The 18,767-nt window shown below is 51.5% G+C and overlaps 1 protein-coding gene across 2 annotated transcripts in view; it reads right to left on the bottom strand.

The window, feature by feature from the left end:
* Positions 1-5,424: 5,424 nt before the first annotated feature.
* The window catches only part of Tmem266 (transmembrane protein 266), a 112,564-nt gene continuing 99,221 nt past the window's right edge, over positions 5,425-18,767 (bottom strand). For both annotated transcript variants that reach the window (XM_021207891.2, XM_029543804.1), the window contains exons 9-11: positions 13,465-13,654; positions 8,576-8,638; positions 5,425-6,667 (exon numbers count right to left, since the gene is read on the bottom strand). In XM_021207891.2, the coding sequence (XP_021063550.1) occupies positions 6,072-6,667; positions 8,576-8,638; positions 13,465-13,654 (849 nt within the window). In that variant the 3' untranslated portion in view covers positions 5,425-6,071. The remainder of the gene's footprint in view (positions 6,668-8,575; positions 8,639-13,464; positions 13,655-18,767) is intronic.

The following is an 18,767-nucleotide window of genomic DNA, read 5'->3' as shown; positions in this document are numbered from 1 at the left end:
AAGCCTGGAGGACAGACATCTAATCAGGACCAACTGAGGAGAGGTAGGGATCCGGGCCCTGTTCAGCAGACTTCCAGCCATATTCCTCTCCTATCCTGAAGGGGCAAGGCTCTTACTTCCCTTACTCTTGGCCTGCTCATCTGTCTACCCTCAGTAGCACTTACAGGACTGGCTTAATGAACTGTATACCTAGGAGCCTCTGTCTCGGCAGCGACTTCCCAGGTACCACTAACAGCTAGAGGCCGAGAAGGACTGGCATGTTTGGGTGGGAGGCTGGAGGTGAGGGCGCTGCTGGGTCTTAATGCTGTTCTTCCTGCAGCTGTTCCATCCTTTGCTCTTGTGTCCAGCATTTGCTTCTGTCCCATCGTGCCCTGGGCACTCCTGCTTCCTTTAGTCACCTTTTCACTTTCTAGATGCTTTGACATAAACAGACTGAGGAGAAATAGCATTCAATGGTCTCTAGATTATGGGTAAATTATTCATCCTGGGTGCTCACCCATGCTTGCTTACAGATTATAAACCTGAGAGAAGGGGTCAACTGGAACATTTACTCCAGAGGCGTTTTTGAATAAAGGATCATAAACGATTGGGAACTCATTAAAGTTCAGGAAATTGAAGAGTTACACCAATAAGAGCAGATATTTGGAGCAGGCTCCTCCCCTTTCATGGTTGCTAATGAGAAAGAGGAGAACATGGGTACCTGTGCCCATCTTAGCATCTACAGAGGATCCTCTGGTAAGAAGATAACTGATCCCCTTCACTGTGCCCCAACCATTGGAATTTCTCTGACCCACGGGCCTTAAAAAAGAATACCTGATTTATCTGAACCCGAGCCTGTCATAAAACTAGAGGATAAAAAGTGGCCCTTACTGGGACCTATCAATCACTATGTAATTACTTAATGAGTGAACCAACAGGGTGGAACATCTCCACAGCTCTGAGCACGGGCGGAGAGCAGCAAAGATCAGCTTCTTGTCGGGTGAAGCTTGATAGGCTGTCGTAGGTCCCTGTGTTTCTTAAGTGCTTCACAGTTTCTGCCAAGTGTTGTCAATAAAGGAAGCATTCCCAGAACAGCACCCCAGAGCAACAGAGGGGACTATTAGATATCAGATCCACACTCTGCGAATCTGCTAGGGAAATTGCCAATAGCCAATTTCTGTTGAAAAATGAGCCGAGTAGCATTGACCTAAATACAGGCCCAGCACATGTCTGGAATCTTGCTGGACAGTCTGAGAGAACCAATGACCCTGTTTCATTTGGACAGCATTAGACTTGGTGCCAAGTCACAGGTGTAAAGCTTGCACCACAAGCCGTTTCTCTAGAAGGCCTCCAGCCTACTCGTACAGGGACCACATAGGGATGCACTGGGCAGCAGAGGCAAGCTTGTGAGGAATGCAACCCTGGCTGCCAGCTGGGGCTGACAATGGGCTCGTAGGCCTGGCTCTGGGGTTTCTCCAAATGCCTAACACTTGGAGACTTGGTAGGTGGGTGGGCTGCAGAATGGGGCAGATAACTCTTGGCTCCTGGACTCCTCCTAGTATACCTGTGGCCATTTGTGCAATGGGCCAATGGGATTTGGACTTACCTGTTTCCATTCTGCATCTGGCTCTGACTTCCTGTTCTGTTACCTTGGGTGAGTTAAAAGTTAAGACCTTGGGTCTGGGGGTCATGTGAGGCCGGAGCTGAGAAACACTTATCATAGAGCTTGTGCCCAGTGGGTTCAGGAAGCGGAGCTTCTGCTGCCTCTTGGAGCATGTGTGGTTTGCATAGAAAGTGGTCCTTGTGTGGCCCTAGGCCGGGGTCAACATGGCCATAGGAAGATTAAAGGACATGGTATGGAAATCCCACTACTTGATCCAGCCTCTCCCAGGGAAGACTAAATCATAGTAACTTCTTCCTGATGACAGACTGGATTAGCCCAGCAGGTGGACTGGAGGGTGTGGGGAGGGAATGAGCAACCCCGACCAAAGATTTCTTCATCTCTTCTTCCATTGCAGATGGGACAAACTGGTCCCAAGATCCCTCCAAAGTCACTACTCGGCTACTTTTTCCAGCACTGGACAGAATTAGATCTCGGACAAATAAACTTCCAGTTTTCCTTTGTCAGGAGGTACAGCCCCAGTATCCCCTGGGATTTTTCTCTTGCAGGATATGGTGGAGAACTCAGGGATGGCGGAGAACTCAGAGCCACCCACCCATATTCACAAAGCTTCTCAGCAGCAGATAAGGAAAAACAGAAAGAGCTTTCTGGGCTGGCATTTGTGGGCACACATGAGCTGATTATGGATACAGGCTTTCAAGCTGTTGGTCACACCACGTCCAGCCAGGGACAGTCTCAGGCTAGGCACTGCTAAAGGCAAGTCTGAGTACTTGATTCTCCTCAGTTGTGGCTGCTTGCTACCACTTGCTGATGAGCTTATAAAGCTTAAGAATTCTCAAGCTAACGCCTGCCAGTCCCTGTTCCCAATGCAGCACAGACTCATCCGGACAAATCTATCCAGGATAGAAGGAGGACAGCCAGTCATCACGGGACTCTGCAGCAAGTCTTCCATTCAGTGTAGACCACTGAGTCCAGTTCTTCAGAGGAACAAATGCCCTTTGTGTATAAACTGTCATGAGCTACTGTTTGAGCTACTAAGAAGTTGGGGCTGGAGATAGGATTCAGCCCTTCTACTTCAGACCTGTGCTGGCTAGGTGTATGTCAATTCAGCACACACTAGGGCTATTTGAAAGGAGGGGGATGCTCACAGTCAGCTATGGGATGGAACACAGGGCCCCCAATGGAGGAGCTAGAGAAAGTACCCAAGGAGCTGAGGGGGGCTGCAACCCTATAGGTGGAACAACAATATGAACTAACCAGCACCCCCAGAGCTCGTGTCTCTAGCTGCATATGTAGCAGAAGATGGCCTAGTCAGCCATCATTGGGAAGAGAGGCCCCTTGGTCTTGCAAACTTTATATGCCCCAGTACAGGGGAACACCGGGGACAAGAACTGGGAGTGGGTGGGTAAGGGAGCAGGGGGGGNGGGAGGGTATAGGGGACTTTGGGGATAGCATTTGAAATGTAAACGAAGTAAATACCTAATAAAAATTGGAAAAAATAAAAAAAATAAAAATAAAAAAAAAAGAAAGGAGGGAACCTCAACTAAGAAAATGTCTCTATAAGATCCAGGTATAGGGCATTTTCTTAATTCACTATTGTTGGGGAGGGGCCCAGCCCATGGTGAGTAGGGTCACCCCTGGGCTGGTGGTCCTGGGTTCTATAAGAAGGCAGGCTGAACAAACCAGTAAGCAGCACCCTCCATGGCCTCTGCATCTGCTCCTGCCTCCAGGTTCCTGGCCTGCCCGTGTTCCTGTCTAACTTCCTCCAATGAGCATGAGCGATGTGGAAGCCTAAGTCCTCCCCAGCTTGCTTTGGTCATGGTGTTTCATTACAACAATAGTTCCCCTAAGACACAACCCAAGTATATTTGTCTTAAAGTGTCTTCCAGACGGCTTTCCTGAGTCAGGCTGGCTCTCTGACTCTGACACGGAGAAATAACCACGAAACAGCCAAAGAGCAAAGGCCTGTGACTATCATTTCCAGACATGATCTTGGCTCAATTCAAGCCTACCTCCAGCCAAGAGATCTAGGTCCTCTATTGTTTAAACTAAAAAATCAAACGATGTTTAAATCATTTCTTCTTTCTCAAGCCATGTGGGAGGGACCTCAGACTGAGCGTCTAGCCACCTTGACAGCTCTCAGAGCATCTGAAAGCAGATCCAGTCTCATCATCCTTGAGACCAGCCCAGGGCTGATTGCTACTCTGTGGGATGATTTTTTTTTTTAGGGGACTCTTGCCTCACTCTGGGCTGTACTGTCATGGCATCTCATATTCTCCTCTCCGCTCCTTTAGTCCTCTTGTTCCTATAGATAGTCCTGCAGATGACTAGAGCACTAGATGCGCTGCCTGTCAGACATTTTACAGAAACCCCCTCAACTGCCCCCACCCCCAGGAGTCTTATCTCATAAAAGTCTCTTTTCTCTTGGATTGACAGCCCTAGACTCCACCCCCTCTCCGCTGGAAGCAACGAGAGCAGCCATTGGCCCTCCCCAACAGCAATGGAACAAAGGAGCTCTAGTGGGTATAGATAAGTACGGAAAGTGGAAGTAGGCTCCATGAGATAGCGGCTTCTTGTTCCCACAAGGTACTGAGGAGAAATGTTGAGCGGGCATGAGGCCATGTGCTCACAGGCTTGGGGAGGACGGGTTGCTGGTGGTTGGGTACGGAGAGGGTGGGTTGTGGACGTCTAAGAGTGGTATCCAAACAAACCAATAGGGGAGAGGGGGAGGACTTCAGAGCCCTGTAAAATACCCACACCTGTGTCCATTTAGCAGACTCTAAGGCCTAGGGAGATAAAGCTGTTACTCCCCCTTTCTTGAGGCTTCTCTTCTGTTTTCTGGGGCTGTCCAATCCCTTTTCTGTGTCAGGGAACAAACCTGGCAATCCTCCAGCACCCTTATTACAGATCTCATGAACGAGGAGTGGCCTTTGCCTACACCTAACAATTCCCTCCTTTTCAACCACCGTCCCAGGGTGCTTCTGTGTCCTGAGCCTCGAAGCAGGCAAAGGGGCAGCTGCTGATCACACCATGAGACTGCTGCCCCTCCAGAGCTAACTCAAGGGGCTCCAGGAACTGAAGGACACCTGACTCATCAGAGGCAGGGCAGGCTGCACACCTATACAGCAAGCTCTAAAGAGTGAAGGGGAGACTTCAAAGAAGTGGCAGCTACGTCCCAAATGGTTGTGACTCTTACCTGTCATGTGGAGGGACAGGATCCCTTAAAACAGCAAACCATCCCTTCCTGCCCCCCCCCACACACACACACATGAGAAAGCCTGATGGTTATACAAACACAACTCTGAAAGATGCTGGGCAGGTGGGCCGAGAGCAGCCTGGGAGGATGAGGGAGAGAAGGAAAGCCAGAACTAGGCCAGGCTGAGCCTGCTGCAGTCCAGTCCACCAGAGGACATGGGCCTCACCAAGGCTGGGATGAGAGTTGGGGTCGGGTATCTAGGAAAATGACCAGGGACTGGGCAGAAAGCCAGGAATGTCATGCATGTCTGTAACTGGGCAGATGGCAAAATAAGAGCTGAACTCAGCTCTGGACCAGGTTGAGTCTGACGCCCTCAAGAGTGGAGCCCTGGGTCCAAGAGCTGCTCAGGAGTTGCCAGGGAGGGAGGCACAGCTGTGGGTTCCATTCTGATGGAGAGATAGGGGAGGGAAAAGCACTCACTGGCCATTGCGGACGGGCTCAAGGCTCTCTGTAAAGGCCTGGGGGCTGCCAGGGAGGAGATAGAGTGGCCCAGATAAGTGTGTATCTGGTGAACCCTGAACCACTGTAGACAATGGCAAACAAACAAAAACCTCCACTGGCCAGACATCTCAGTGCAGCTGGTTTTTATTATTAAAGCCAGGGTCATAAAATGGCTGTCCCTCCCCTTCCATCCCCCTCCCGCCTCCAGATCCATCCCCTCATGGCCTGTGAAGACTTGGAAATGTCCATGCTGGAATGAGAGAATGACAGGTGAGACAGGCTCAGGTGTGGTCTCCGTGGTTGTGGTGGCTCCCTCAGCATTTCTGGAAAGACGGCTTGGGGTGAGGCTGGGCAGCCCCTGCTCACAGTGCTGTCCCCAAGAATCCGGGGTGGACATCAGGAACGAAGGCAACGAAAGAGGCTGAGCTGGCCCCCACACTGTACCCTGCTGAAGCTGGGCCATAGGCTGGTTTTTATAAAAATGGTTTTAAAAAAACCCAAAACAATACAACAAACGAAACAAAAACCCAAAACCCCAGCCAGGAGCACCACCCTCTCCTGAGAGGGCAAAAGGAGGCCCCAGCTCTGGACTCTGACTGAGGTCTGATGCATGTGGCCTCTGCCTGGCGTCCTCACCTCCCTGGAGGCAGACAGCACCCTGTGGGAGATCAGGTGGGATCCTGAGCCCCATGTATGGCCATGGGTGGCCTCTGGGGTCCTGAAGTGTCAAGATGGCTGTCTCCCCTCTTTGCACTCAACAAGTTGGTAGGCTCTCTAAGCCTCGGGAACCGTATGCAGCTTTGGCTCTTTGGATTCCAAAGATCTGAACTTCTCCTCCAGCCCCACTGTGGGCTGCAAGTGGATGACAGGGTTGATCTGAAGAACAGGGAGGGCCTCCTGGTTCTTCTGGTTGAACAGACTTACCCTATGCTCCAGCTCAGGGCTGGTCTGGACTGAGGCCACTGGGGTAGGCTGGGCCAGGGGTGCTGGGTCCAAGGCCTTATGCGGTGGGCAAGGGTCCTTTGACAGGGAGGACATCAGGTCCTGGACTGTGGCCTCTGCCACCAGCTGCTGAGGGGGCAGAAGCAGTGGCAGGGGAGAAGATCTGGGCTTAGAGGGCAGCAGCTCTTCTCGGGGGGTGCTACAGTCTGTGGAGGAACCCAATGTCTGGCTGCTGGCGCTCTGGGCCCTGGTGACTGAGCCACAGGTGGAGTGGGAGGTGGTCTCCGAGGTGGCGCTGGCGCAGGTGCTGTTGCCGCTGAGCTTCAGAGGCAGGTCAACAGAGAAGAGGTCTGAGGGGACATTGGGCTGGTGGATGTCTATGGCAGCTGTAGTGACCACACATACCGCTGGCTCTGGGGCTCCACTGTCTGCAAGAAATAACATCATACATACATACATACATACATACATATATACATACATACATAGTGTGTGTGTGTGTGTGTGTGTGTGTGTGTTTTGTTGTTTTGTTTTCTGAGACAGGGTTTCACATTGTAGCTCTGGTGGGTATCCTGGAACTCACTTTGTAGACTAGCCTGGCCTTGAACTCACAGGAGTCCACCTGCCTTTGCTTCCTGAGTGTTGAAATTAAAGGTGTTTGCCCCCCTGTCTGGCTAAGAAAGGTTATATTGATCATGCTTTGCCTCCGTCACTTTGAAGGCCAGCGTGGGGCCGGGCAACAGAAGCAGCCATGGTGAAGGGCAGTCTTTGAGAACCTATGTCATGATCATTGCTTACACTGGGGGAGATGTTGCCCGTTCCCCTCAGTGAACTGCAGTACAGACACGTGACACTCTTTTACCAGTCACCCATGAATCGGGACCCGCAACACTTCCCAGGAGAAGCACTTCTCAGTGGAAGCGTGTCTCAGCTAGTGCTTTGGCCTCGAGGTCCACGTTGTACTCAGTGAGGACTGCTGGATTCTGGGTGGTGGAAGTGGTCTGGGAGGGGAGCCTCACATAGCCTGCTGTGGGCCTTTTAAACCAAGATGCAGAAATATCTTCACAATGGACCAACCTAGTCCATCCCAGTCAACCCAGAAAGCTTATCCCAGGAGAAAGGATTTGGGTTCTCTTGAGGAGTGACTGTGTTGTTGTTGTTGTTATTATTATTATTACTATTATTACTATTACTATTAGTGGGAGTGGGAGTGGGAGTAGTTGATGCTCGTGAGTATGGGAGCACCTGCCCATGTGTGAGTGGAGCCCAGGGGGTGAGTTGGATGTCTTCCTGTATTTCTCTACTTTATTTTTCTGAGACAGGATTTCTCCTGGAGACTGGAATTTACCAGCTGGCTACCCAGAGAGCCCCTGAGTTCCACCTTGCCACACTCTTGGGAGTTTTAAATGAGCTGGAGGAGTGTGGTGCATGTCCTGAGTGGTCTGTTTTTTGAAGACTGACTCCCCTCAGGGCTCTCAGCGCACAGCAGCTCTTTTCTCTGAGAGGCAGTGGGGCTGATGGTAGGGTACGCTGGCTGTTGAGCTACAGGGCTCTCCCCAAAGTTATGGGGAGAGGACTGAGAAGATGGGTCAGAGCTGGAGAACCAGCAGTTTAGATGCGGACAGGCGAAAGGAGAAAAGAGAGAACTGGTCTTAGGGGGGTTAGACGGTGGAGAAGAAAAACAATCAAATATGTGTTAGATAGCATATATTTTCTATGCCTATAGTGGAGAGTGCAAGAATTTCAAGGACTGTAAAATCCAAACTCAAGGTTTGAAACTTTGGCTACTGAAAACCAATATGATAACGGGTCTGGGTATAAAATCAATCCCCCTCCCCTCACTCCTCACCCCCCACCCCTCCCCCCACCCTACCCACCCCACCCCCCGTGGAAAACACACCAGGCATCCTCAAGGATTTCAAGGGTATGAAGGAAGCATTAAGCACATCAGGACTACCCAGGCCTGCTGCCAGCTATGCTGAATAAGTTTGCTTTCTACCAGGGCCACCTGAGCATGGGATGGAAGATCACTTGAGTTCTGGACTACAAACCCTTTCCTCTTGTAGGGCTCCGCACTCGACTCTCATGGTCAGAGATGGATCAGGTTGCCCTGGCCTTGGCAGCTGCAGGGCGTCAGGGTTTCAGCTAACCCATAAGATGAGGATTAAAGCTCCAGGTGTGTTTTAACCCTAAGCTCTGCCATCACAGGCTTATAATGGTGGGACCTGCTATCTGAAGCCAGGCCAGACCGTACCTATCTTTGGGTTTAGGGTTTGCTGGGGTCACCGTGTCCTGGGGCTTCATACTGCATGCCAACAGTCCCAACCCAGACTTACCAGTGCTGGGCCCATTGTAGTATTGGCTGATGTAGCTGTTCATGTCATCTTTCACTGTGGCTTCTACAGAGATGAGGGCAGAGAAGGGTGCATGTGGTGAGTGTCACCATGTTCTAGCTAAGTTGCCCTCTGAGCACTGTAAAATGGGGATGGCGATGGCTACACTCCTGAGTTATTGTGACGATTACAGAGAGCTAACAGGCAGGTCAGGTTCTTAGAATAGAGCCAGACACACAGAAGGCCTCCGATGCATACCTACGATGACAGGATACGGAGTCCTCAGCACACCCTTTGGCTTATCTGCCGGCTGAGGTCCGCAGGTGACAGACTTGATGCCTTTGGAGGCTACCTTCTGAGGTACACCTGAGTTGACTGCTGAAGCCAGTCCACCTTCAGATCTAGAGACTGAGTGGGAGATGCACGGATCTTAAAAGCTTTCTTGGCCTCTTTTTGATCTTGAAATGCCTGCGGTCAGAGGTGTGTTCCGAACTGTTGCTGAGCGGAGGGTGTGGCCCAGGCTGGCTCCTGCCTCCTGCATTAGCTAGTACAGATTCTCTGTGGACATCCATCCACAACCTTCGCTATAATTACAGCCTAGTTCTGCCACTGCACTGGGAAGCAGAAGTGACTGTTCCCGGCAAACCACAGATGGTGCAGGGCCACTGAGCCATGGGGACAGGCAGCAGGGACTGTTTTCTGGTGCTACCACTGGTCTAGATCTTGATCAGGTCTTGTCCCCTTGCTAGACTTCAGTTTCTCCATTTGTTAAGCGAGTCTCCACAAGGCTCTTCTAGAATGTGACATAGCTGGGCTACATGGCTAGAAGGCCCTGAAACACCAGAAGGTCCCAGAGGCCTCCAGATCATCTATCTTCCACTCCCAGAGAGGACTCAGTGCCTCCCACCTACCCAGGGCCCAGCTCTCTGCCAGGTATTAGAGTAAGGAGGAGCTCCCACCTCGGGAACACAGTCAAGGACTGGGGAGCACCCACCATTCAGAGGAGCAGGGGCTTCTATCTCATCGGGAAATAAATGCCTAATGTACAAGGATTTACAGAGCTTCCACCTCTCCAGCACATAGCAACCAGGATGAACCCATTGTGACTGTAACCCTCAGCCTGACCAGGCTGTGACTGTTTAACATGCTAATCCTTCTAAAACAAGCGGGCCTATACCCTGCCAATGTATCTAGCAACTCCGTTTGCTAACTCACACCAACCTCTTGGCCAGCGGATACCCTGCTCTCCTCTGTAGGCCTGCCCAGTGCCAAGCTTTCAGTACACTGCACTCCTGTGATCCCCCTACTCAGGTTCTTCACCACTGTCCCAGATCTGGGGTGGGTGGTGGCAGCCTGGAGTTGCAGCCTGCTGCAGGCATCCCACATCTCAGCCACCAAGGTACCCGAGCTGGCTGGGCCCAGCCTCTTGGAGATAATGAGACAGCTAAGCTCCATGTGGCTGAGTAGTGAGGGTGTCTGAGGAAGACACACACCGCAGAGCCTAAGAGGCTGTGCCCATTCTCCCGCTCCTCAATGGCGCAGCAGCCCTCCCTGAGAAGATGCTGGCTGGCATCCCCAGGGTACCTGCGGCATGCCATGCCTGGGGGCAGTGCACACAACGGAACCCCTAGGCTTTCTCAGGGAAGAGCTTCCAGGGCTCGGAGACCAGACAAGCTGTTGGAATGAGTAGCTTTAAAAAGCACCAAAACTGGCTTTTTAGGTGGGGATAGCGAGAGGGCGAGATGTAGCTACTAGCATCTCCCCAGTTTATATATACAGAATCCACCAGGATTTGCCACTGGAGGTTTTAGATGTATTATGGTGTACAAGATTAGGATTCTAGTTGTTGCGCCCAGTGATTGAGTTAACATTGTTTCTGAACAACAACAACAAAACAAAAAAACAAAAAAAACACCAAATCTGCCAGGAAGGCAAAAGCAGTGACTTGAGCCCCAGGGCCTTATGGGACTAGACAGGGCATGAAGCTAGCCCTGCTTGGGGAGGCTAACCCTCAAGGCCAGACCTGGGTCCCAGACTCATTCAAGCTACTTCAGAGGCCAGATGCAAGGCTCTTCCAGGTCAGAGGCTCCTAGGGTCCTAGGCACTTTTATTAGGCCCACATACTTGGGGCCAGCAAAGGTACCTTGGTCCCGTCTCCCCCAAGGATAAACCCTGCAGCCAGCTCAACTTCCTGCTCCCTGCTGCTTGGCAGAGGGAAGGCCAAGGGCAGACTGGCCAGAGGCACCTCTGTGGCTGCTTCTCTGGACGCTGGTACATCAAGGGGGACGCCAAAGTTGTGATATATGGGAAAATCTGTGGCACTCCCACCAGGAGCTGTATTTCATAAGTTATGGGCAAGTTTCAAGACTAATAAATTTGGGAGCGAAGTATTAATGACTATACAGGGGCACTGTGAACTTGGCAGGCCCCAAAGCCTGGAACTTTTGCAGCCCAGGTTTTAAAAATGATTTGTGCTGAAGCGAGTCTAAACAGAAGGCAGTCGGCATTGTCTGACTGGGACCTGCTGGCAACTTCAGGAAGCTCTTTCCTTTCGGAGGGATGTGGCTGGGCTGGAGCTGGAGCGGGCACTCTTGCCCTCCCCAGCAGCCCTCCCCCACTTAAGGAGTGACAGCCACGCAGAGGTGATGCTGGCCGTGTCCCAAGGCTCCTGTGACTCACTGCTATGTCTGCAGGTTAATGCCTGGATTGTCTGTGTCCTACTGGGCATGCAGAGGGCCTCTGAGCCCTGCTGCCTTGGAAGTCACAGCTCCTAACAAATGTTGCCCTTTCTTAATCTTCAGAGTGGCCCGGAATGCTCTTCGATCATCTGACTGTAATTTCTCGTGTCATGGAAATCCCCACCCTGGACATGTCTCCCGGTCAGAGAGAAATCAGCTGGGGGATACCCTGAGTTCCTGGACTATTTCAGGCCATGAATCATGGAGGCTTCTCACAGCCTCTGCATTTTGCCCTCTGCTTCAGAGGCACTGGCCGTGCCACTGAGGGCTCTCTGGCTGTGGAAGTGCAGTTGAGGACTGAATTGTGTGTGGGTGTCTGCTATATACCAGATAAGTATGCATTAAAAGATAGGGAGGTTTCTAGGGATGCCACAGGTGATGGGGTAGGAGCAGGTGAGGAAGGGGTCTTGGTTAGCATCTGTTGCTGACTGCATAACCATGTCCCTCCTCCGTGTGTTATACTGAAGGATATCCGCTTTATCAGGAAACACGATTGCGGTGCAATTAGTCACGATAAGATCCTGTTAGAGTAGGGTGCGCCTGTACAGATACGGGGTTTGGACACAGACACGAAGGGAGGTGCCATGTAAAGATGACAGCAGAGGCGGGTGCTTCCACAAGCCAAGGATTGCCAATAACCACCAAGAGCTCCAGAAGAAGAAGGAATAGGTTCTCCATCATTGCCCGCGGAGGGACCGACCCTACCAAAACCCGGATCTCGGATTCTAGCACCTAGAAAAGTGAGGCTATCTCTGTGCCTCAAACCCCTCCCTGTGGGGCATTTTGTCATAGGCATCTAACGAATGACCACACTACTTGAAGGGACTTGGGCATTTTTTTCAGAGAGAGTACAGGGAACCCGTCCAGGTGTTAAGTCGGGAGGGGGGGGCGTGATGACTTAGGAGGTCACTGTACACTGGTGGGGGGGGAAATCACTCACACTGTTGGTTCCTCGGGCTCCTGTGAGGCAGCAGAGGGAGCTGGAGGTGAGGCCACTACAGTCTCAAGCCATGGAGTTAGGAAGTGCGGCCTCCTGCCCCACCTGCTCTTTCTAGTTCTGCCCTCCATGTAAGGGGGAGCACAGGAGACCAAAGGGAAGTCACTCCTGGACCAAGCTGGCTTTGGGAGTCTGGAAGTCCCATGTCGAGGTCCAGCACCATCTTTCTCTGGGTGTGGCTGCTTTCTTTACAACCCTGTAAGGACCCCTCTTGACAGCAGGTAAAAATCAGGGTCCAGAGAAGCAAGATCCCCTGCTTCTCCAGGTCAAAGCTGCCTGGAAGAAGCAATGAGCTTTAGACCTAGAAATAGCGCCAGGCTGGGCTTACCGCACCTCTGCCTTTTACCACTCATGTGATGGCTTTCCATTTGCCCCGCCTGCAAAGCTTGCCACAGGCTGTTCTGGTTTCAAACCTGGACTTCTCTGGGCCCTCGCAAGGGGCAGTCCATTACGAAGGTCTCAGACCTCTGACTAGGAGCCTGGTTCTGTCACCATGGTAGTTAGTGCTGGTCAGTTTGACAGGAGATACAATTACCAAGGAGACAAACCTCTGGTGCCCAGGGCTTCTGAAGAGAGAAGAGTATGAGAGAACTAGGTTGGATTAACTGAGGAGGGAAGTCCTTTCTAGCAGTGGATGGCAGGATCCCGGGAGCTGAGGCTTCAGGCTGGAGAGAACTGGAGAAAGCAAGCTAGTACCTGTTTCATCTGGTTCCCAACAGGGGAGCTACAAGGTGCCATCAGCTCCAGCTCCCATGATTCTCCCAGTATGATGGGCTGCACTCTCTATCTACCTACCTACCTACCTTCCTTCCTTCCTTCCTTCCTTCCTTCCTTCCTTCCTTCCTTCCATCCATCTACCCATCCATCCCCGATTTTGTTTTTTTGGTTTTTTTGCAAGTACAAAAAGAGTAACAACTATTAATGCACAATGGGACTAGAATGGCTTTGCTAGATCTGAATACTTTTGAATTTGCATCAGATCCCCTAGCTAGATGTTCCTCCTGGGCTCTGAGAGGCAGTGGCGAGGGTACTAACTTTGGAGTGGTCCCAGCTCTAGGAATCCCCCCCCCCCCCCCCGTCCTAGCCTCTCTGTGCCTCTAGAGACCTGAAGTGAGGTGAGGTAGGAATCCTTGGGGCTCTGGGGACAGCGCACTCACCTTGCGAGGGCCTCGGCTCCTCCACGATGCTCTCCGCTGCTGTCTCCTCCGCCCACGTGCCAGCCTCCACGACCTTGAAGCGGCTGCGTGGCTGGCTGAGCACGTGTGGGGCCTGCAGCGCCGCCTCCCGCTCGGCTGCCAGATCCAGGTCCTGCTGTGCCAGGTGCGCACGCAGCTGCCGGATCTCAAACTGCAAGAGGCAGGATTGCAGGTGGGGATGCTTGCCAGGGTGGGGCCGGGGTGGCACCAGTGGCAAGGACAGGGACCGGTACCTGGGCGGCAGCCTGGGACGTGGCGATGAAAGGCCCGAGCACCCAAAGGTGAGACACTGCACCTCTTAGCAAGCTCTTAGCAACACAACATACTGGAACCTTTTCCCCAACCGTAACCCTGTGGGCAGGCCCTACTCTAAGAAAACTGTCCCTGAATAGAAAGTCAACGGTAGTTTATAGGAAGGCCACTGAGCCAGCGTCAGGACATCTGGATTTGAAGCCGCCCTTAGCTGCTTGTGTGCCTCCAAGGAATGGAAGGAAGGCGCTCCGCGGGCGCCTCAGACAGGTGCTTGAGGGAAGTTAGGAGACTCCCATCCCCAAGCTAGCATGGCTTAAGCATTTGCAGGCTGGTCAGGTTTGTCTTCCAGTAACATCCATTTCCCTTTTCCATGAGTTGTGGGAGATGGCTCTCGGCTAGATAGTACAGGGATATGTGACCTTGGGAGGGTTGTCCCTCTCTCTGGCCTCAGTATCCTGGTTTGTACATGCAGTTTTATGTCTGAGTTTTATGTCCCTTTCTGAAGATGTGGTTAAAAAACAAAACAAAGCATAAAAACAACAACAACAAAACCTCACTGGTAACACCCCCCACCCCCACCCATCATTGAAAAGCTTCTGAGGAAAGCTTCTAAATGTCTCTCCGGGTTTGTGACTGAGATAGGTGTCCACACCTCAAATCTTCCTGAGACATCTGGGTGTTGGACAAAGGGTCTGTGTGGGTAGTGAGTATTCACTGCCACCTAGTGTTCGAAGTACACATTGCATCCTCTACTTAGGCGAGAGTGTTGATATCTGTTGCCTATTTGTCCATGACGTCCCAGAGCGTTATCTCCCGCCCCGCCCCCTGATTACAAAGTCAGTCTGGCATATCCAGTTGCCTGCGAACCATTACCATATACTCAGTGTGCTTGGTCAAAATAGTACTCCACTGTCTCCCAGACTTCTCCCTCGGGTGTTTTTAGCTACAGTAAAAAAAAAAAAAAAAAAAAACCCTCCTCACTTCTGTTTCCCCTCATCTCAGCTTCTAACCCACTCCTAGTCCAGCTCCATCTTCAAGTGCTCTCTTAGGCAACTCACTTGTCTCCTGTTCTACTGCTGGACATCGCCTGATAGCTGCGCATCCTTCATAGACTCTGGAAAACCTAACTCAGATGACGCCCCTGTCCCCTCTGTCCTAGATCACATGGCTGATCTCCATGGGGCTTTTCCTGGTCTCCAACCGGCTGGGCCCTCAGTCACAGTAGCCTCTTGGAATTCTCTGTACCACACTGATTTCATTCTGTTACTTTTGTCTCCATTCACCTCTCTCTTCTTCCTTAGACAGGGCCTCATGTCCTCACATGCAGCTCCAACCTCACCTTCACCTTGTGGTACTTGGTCACACTCTTGAGTGCTGCCATGCTGCTCTGCCTGGCTCCATGCAGCTCTGAGACTGCAACTCAAAGCCTCCTGTGCTAGGTGGCTGCTCTCCCGACTAGGCCACCCCCCCCCCCAGCCTATTTTCATTCTCAGTCCATCCATTTCTATGAAAGCAGAACAAGTTTACAACTGAAAGCATTCAGTCACTCATGTTGGCGTGGCCTAGTGGTGACCAGCATTGGTGGCCTAGCATTGGGCATCTCCCAGGGTCACTATGTGCACGTTTCATTGACCTGTCAGGGACACACCTCTGGGTGTGTGCTTCTGCACTGGAAACAGGGCAGGGGAACAGCTTATCACTGGGGAGGGGGACCTTCTATAACTCTTCAGCCATGCACCTCTCTCCTCAGGCACCTGCCCAGTGCACAGCGTGGGAGCTAAGCTTCTGGTTCCATTTCTCCAGAGGACAAACCCATGGCCTCCTTTAGGGTGTGGTGTGGCCTCCTGGCCAGATGAGCCTTAGAATGTTTTACACTTCTATATAGACTTTTACCCAACCCCCTTGCCCTGATGTATCACACGATGTCCCCTTCCTCCCAGAGGAAGCTGGGGGTTCTTAAGGGCAGAGTTAGTCCCTTTTCCTCCTCTGTGGCCGAGTTAGACATAAACCCTTCATTCTTATATGTCAGTCACTATTTTCTCCACTTACCCTAAATTCCTTTAATTCTGTATCCTCTTTGAGCCAACCTACAAGACTCGAAGTTTCCTAAGTTCTGTGCACTTGGATTCTCCCTTCACCTCTCATCCTAGAGGTGTCTGAGAGGCAACTGGATGCAAAATATAGACAAAGACTGTGCCATATACACTGAGCCCAGATCCTGGCTGTAGACTGGTCCTGCTTACACACCCAGTATGAACTTTATAATCTCAGCTTCCATTACTGGCCCTGACCTTGGTCACACATGGATGTGGGTCCTTGTCATACTTCAACCCAAACCTGGGGCTACTATGGGCCCCTAGCCCTGGCAGAGTCACAGTCCCAACTCCTGACTCAAGATACCGTGCCTCAACAACCCAGCCCTCAGATGGACTAGCAGTCTCAGAGTTTGAGAAAATATGGCTCATAAATTTTTATGGTGGCCTTATCTTGTAGGGAATAAAGGGCCACTTCTCTATATACAAGGTTCAGAAGTTCCATGAGGTAATCTTCCTGAAGTCTGTGGGGATGGGGGCCCTTTGGCCTAGGCTGATGGGAACTTCCCATGGGCACACGCAGCCACTTTCTCCAAGGCCATGCCTCAGACTCTGCAGGCCCAGCTAATGGCTTCCTAGGCCCCTCTGAAGGGATGCATTATTGATGGCTTGTAATCGATATAGAGCTGCTCTGGTAAGTCTCACTGGAATTCAGGCCAGCCAGCTGGAGGTCAGGGCCTTTCCTGGGCCAAGACTACATATGCTCAGAAACAAGTTCTGAACTGAAGAGGTGAACCCCAAACCTGTGTAGTTTTCTCTTCCATTGATTCTCCATTCAGAAGTCAGGGAAGGGCTATGTTAAAACTCTGTTACATGTTTCAGAGTGAAAATGCCCTTCCTCTGCTTAGAGGTGAGTCCTGGGTGATCCCAGGGAGGACGGGATTTGTGACACTGCAAGGGATGCCCAAGGCGAGTCCTGCAGTAGTGCCTGAGGCACAGGAGGAACATACCCGAAGCAGAGATGAGCAGGCAAGCAGGGCTGGGGAGTCTTCGAGGGTTGCTAGGCGGAGCCATGTAACCAGGGTGAGATATTTAAGGACTTTAGTCTTTATTTACAGAGCAAAGGAACCACCTGAAAATTTCCACACAGAGCAGAACGGGTGGCATTAGTGTTGTGACCCACAGAGAGAGCACCATGCTGGCTGCAGAGTGAGAAGGGGAGATGTGGAGATACCCACTGGGGCCTACTGCAGTGGTCCAGAAATGGCCAGATTTGGAATAGGATGAAAGCAAAACTGAAGGAAGAGAAGAAGCCAAGAGAAGCTATTTAATAGGCTAGGGTGTCCCTGTCTATATTGGGATGAGGATAAAAGAGGGGGCAGTCTGCTACACAGGTAGCTGGAGTTGTTTTGTTGTTTTGTTTTTTATTTTTGTTTTTTTTTCCCCAGACAAGGGTCTGATTATGTAAGCCAGGCTACCCTTGTGAACACACAGAGGTCCACCTGCCTCAGCCTCCTGAGTACTGGGATTAAAGGTGTGCAACTCTGTGCTCGGCTAGGATAGGTTTATCAGGCATCACCCCAAGTGACAATGACTGACTCCTAACTTCTGACGAACGGGCCAGATGGCATTCCACGCTGGTCAGTGGCTGAGACAGCCCATGAGGGTTTCTCAGGATGTCCCAATGAGACCCTCAGACATTGGCTCCCCATTCTTCTGATACTTAATACGACTACATACACCTCCCCCTTTTGACTGAAAGGTTGTCAGAGGAATGTCAGTGTGTTATTAGCCAGATAAGTTAATTGAGGCCTGGAGGTGAAAGGAGCCTTCTGTGCTAGGGGGAAGGGAAGGCCAGGACCACGTGATGTCCAGAAGCAAAGAATTTGGCAACTACCTCCACGACCTTGTGTCAGGGAACTTAAAGTCCTGTGGATGAGAAGGATAGATCAGCCAAATAGAGTTCGGGTCAGCTTGATGGCAGCAGGAAGAGAGCATGAGGGTCCCACAGGAACAAAGCTGGGCCTGGGGCGAGGGGCCTGAGCTCTTAGCCCATCCCCTCCGCCACACTGGACACACATCCCCCCTTCTCCTCTGGGCTTCATTTCAGCTTCTATCCAGTTCAAGACAAGCAGACTGGCTGAGTTCTGAGTCTTGCCCTGGGACTCCAGTTGGGGGTTGGGGCTGGGATCGGGTCATGAAATCCAGTTTCAGCTAATCCTCAGGAGGGCCAAGCCTGCTGCTGCTAACTGAAGCCTTTCCTAGAAGACAAGGTCTTTGGAGCATGATAACATAATCCAGAGCCCTCACACACACCAAGAGAGTGCAGCATCCAGTGAGACTGAGGAGCCACACAAGGAAGCAGGGAAGGGCCACCATTTAGGAAAGGAAAAGGCAGTTAGGAGAAGCAGACTCGTGTGAGCATTCAAGCTAGCACGTAAGGGTCTAAAAATGATGATAAATGGCTATGTGAAAGAAGACAAGCTGGGAGATGTGTCACACACCCAGAATCGTAGCATGTGAAGAACTGAGACACGAGGGTGCAAGTTCCAGACCAGCCCAGGCTCTGTAGTCCCTTAATGACTTTCCAGTGGAGAATGAAAGTCATGTTTTATGATAAGAGCATTGAAGGTGGTGTTACAGCAGCCTGGGCAGACAGACAGAGTTCTTGAGCTTTAAGATGGGAGATGGGTCTAAAGAAAAATTACCCAAAGTTATGGGTGGAGGAGAGGGAGAGCCAGTGGGAGAGTGGGTGTGAGAGAGGACAGACACACACAACTGGAGTCCCAGAGGAGAAGAACGAGTGGGACAAAAGCAACAAATCACTCAGCTGGGAATGCACCTGGTGGGAGAGCACGTGCTTGGGGTATGCATGACCACCCCACCCCACCCAAGCTTCAGGATCCAATGGAAGACACAGTCTGATCTACTCAAGAAACTCCTCCGGAGAAAAGGGAGGGAGGGAGGGAGGGAGGGAGG

Source organism: Mus pahari, chromosome 10 (assembly GCF_900095145.1).
Source record: "Mus pahari chromosome 10, PAHARI_EIJ_v1.1, whole genome shotgun sequence".
In the NCBI taxonomy this organism is placed as follows: Eukaryota; Metazoa; Chordata; class Mammalia; order Rodentia; family Muridae; genus Mus; species Mus pahari.
The sequence above is the reverse complement of the archived record's forward strand: the minus strand, read 5'-3'. Positions and strand labels throughout refer to the sequence as shown.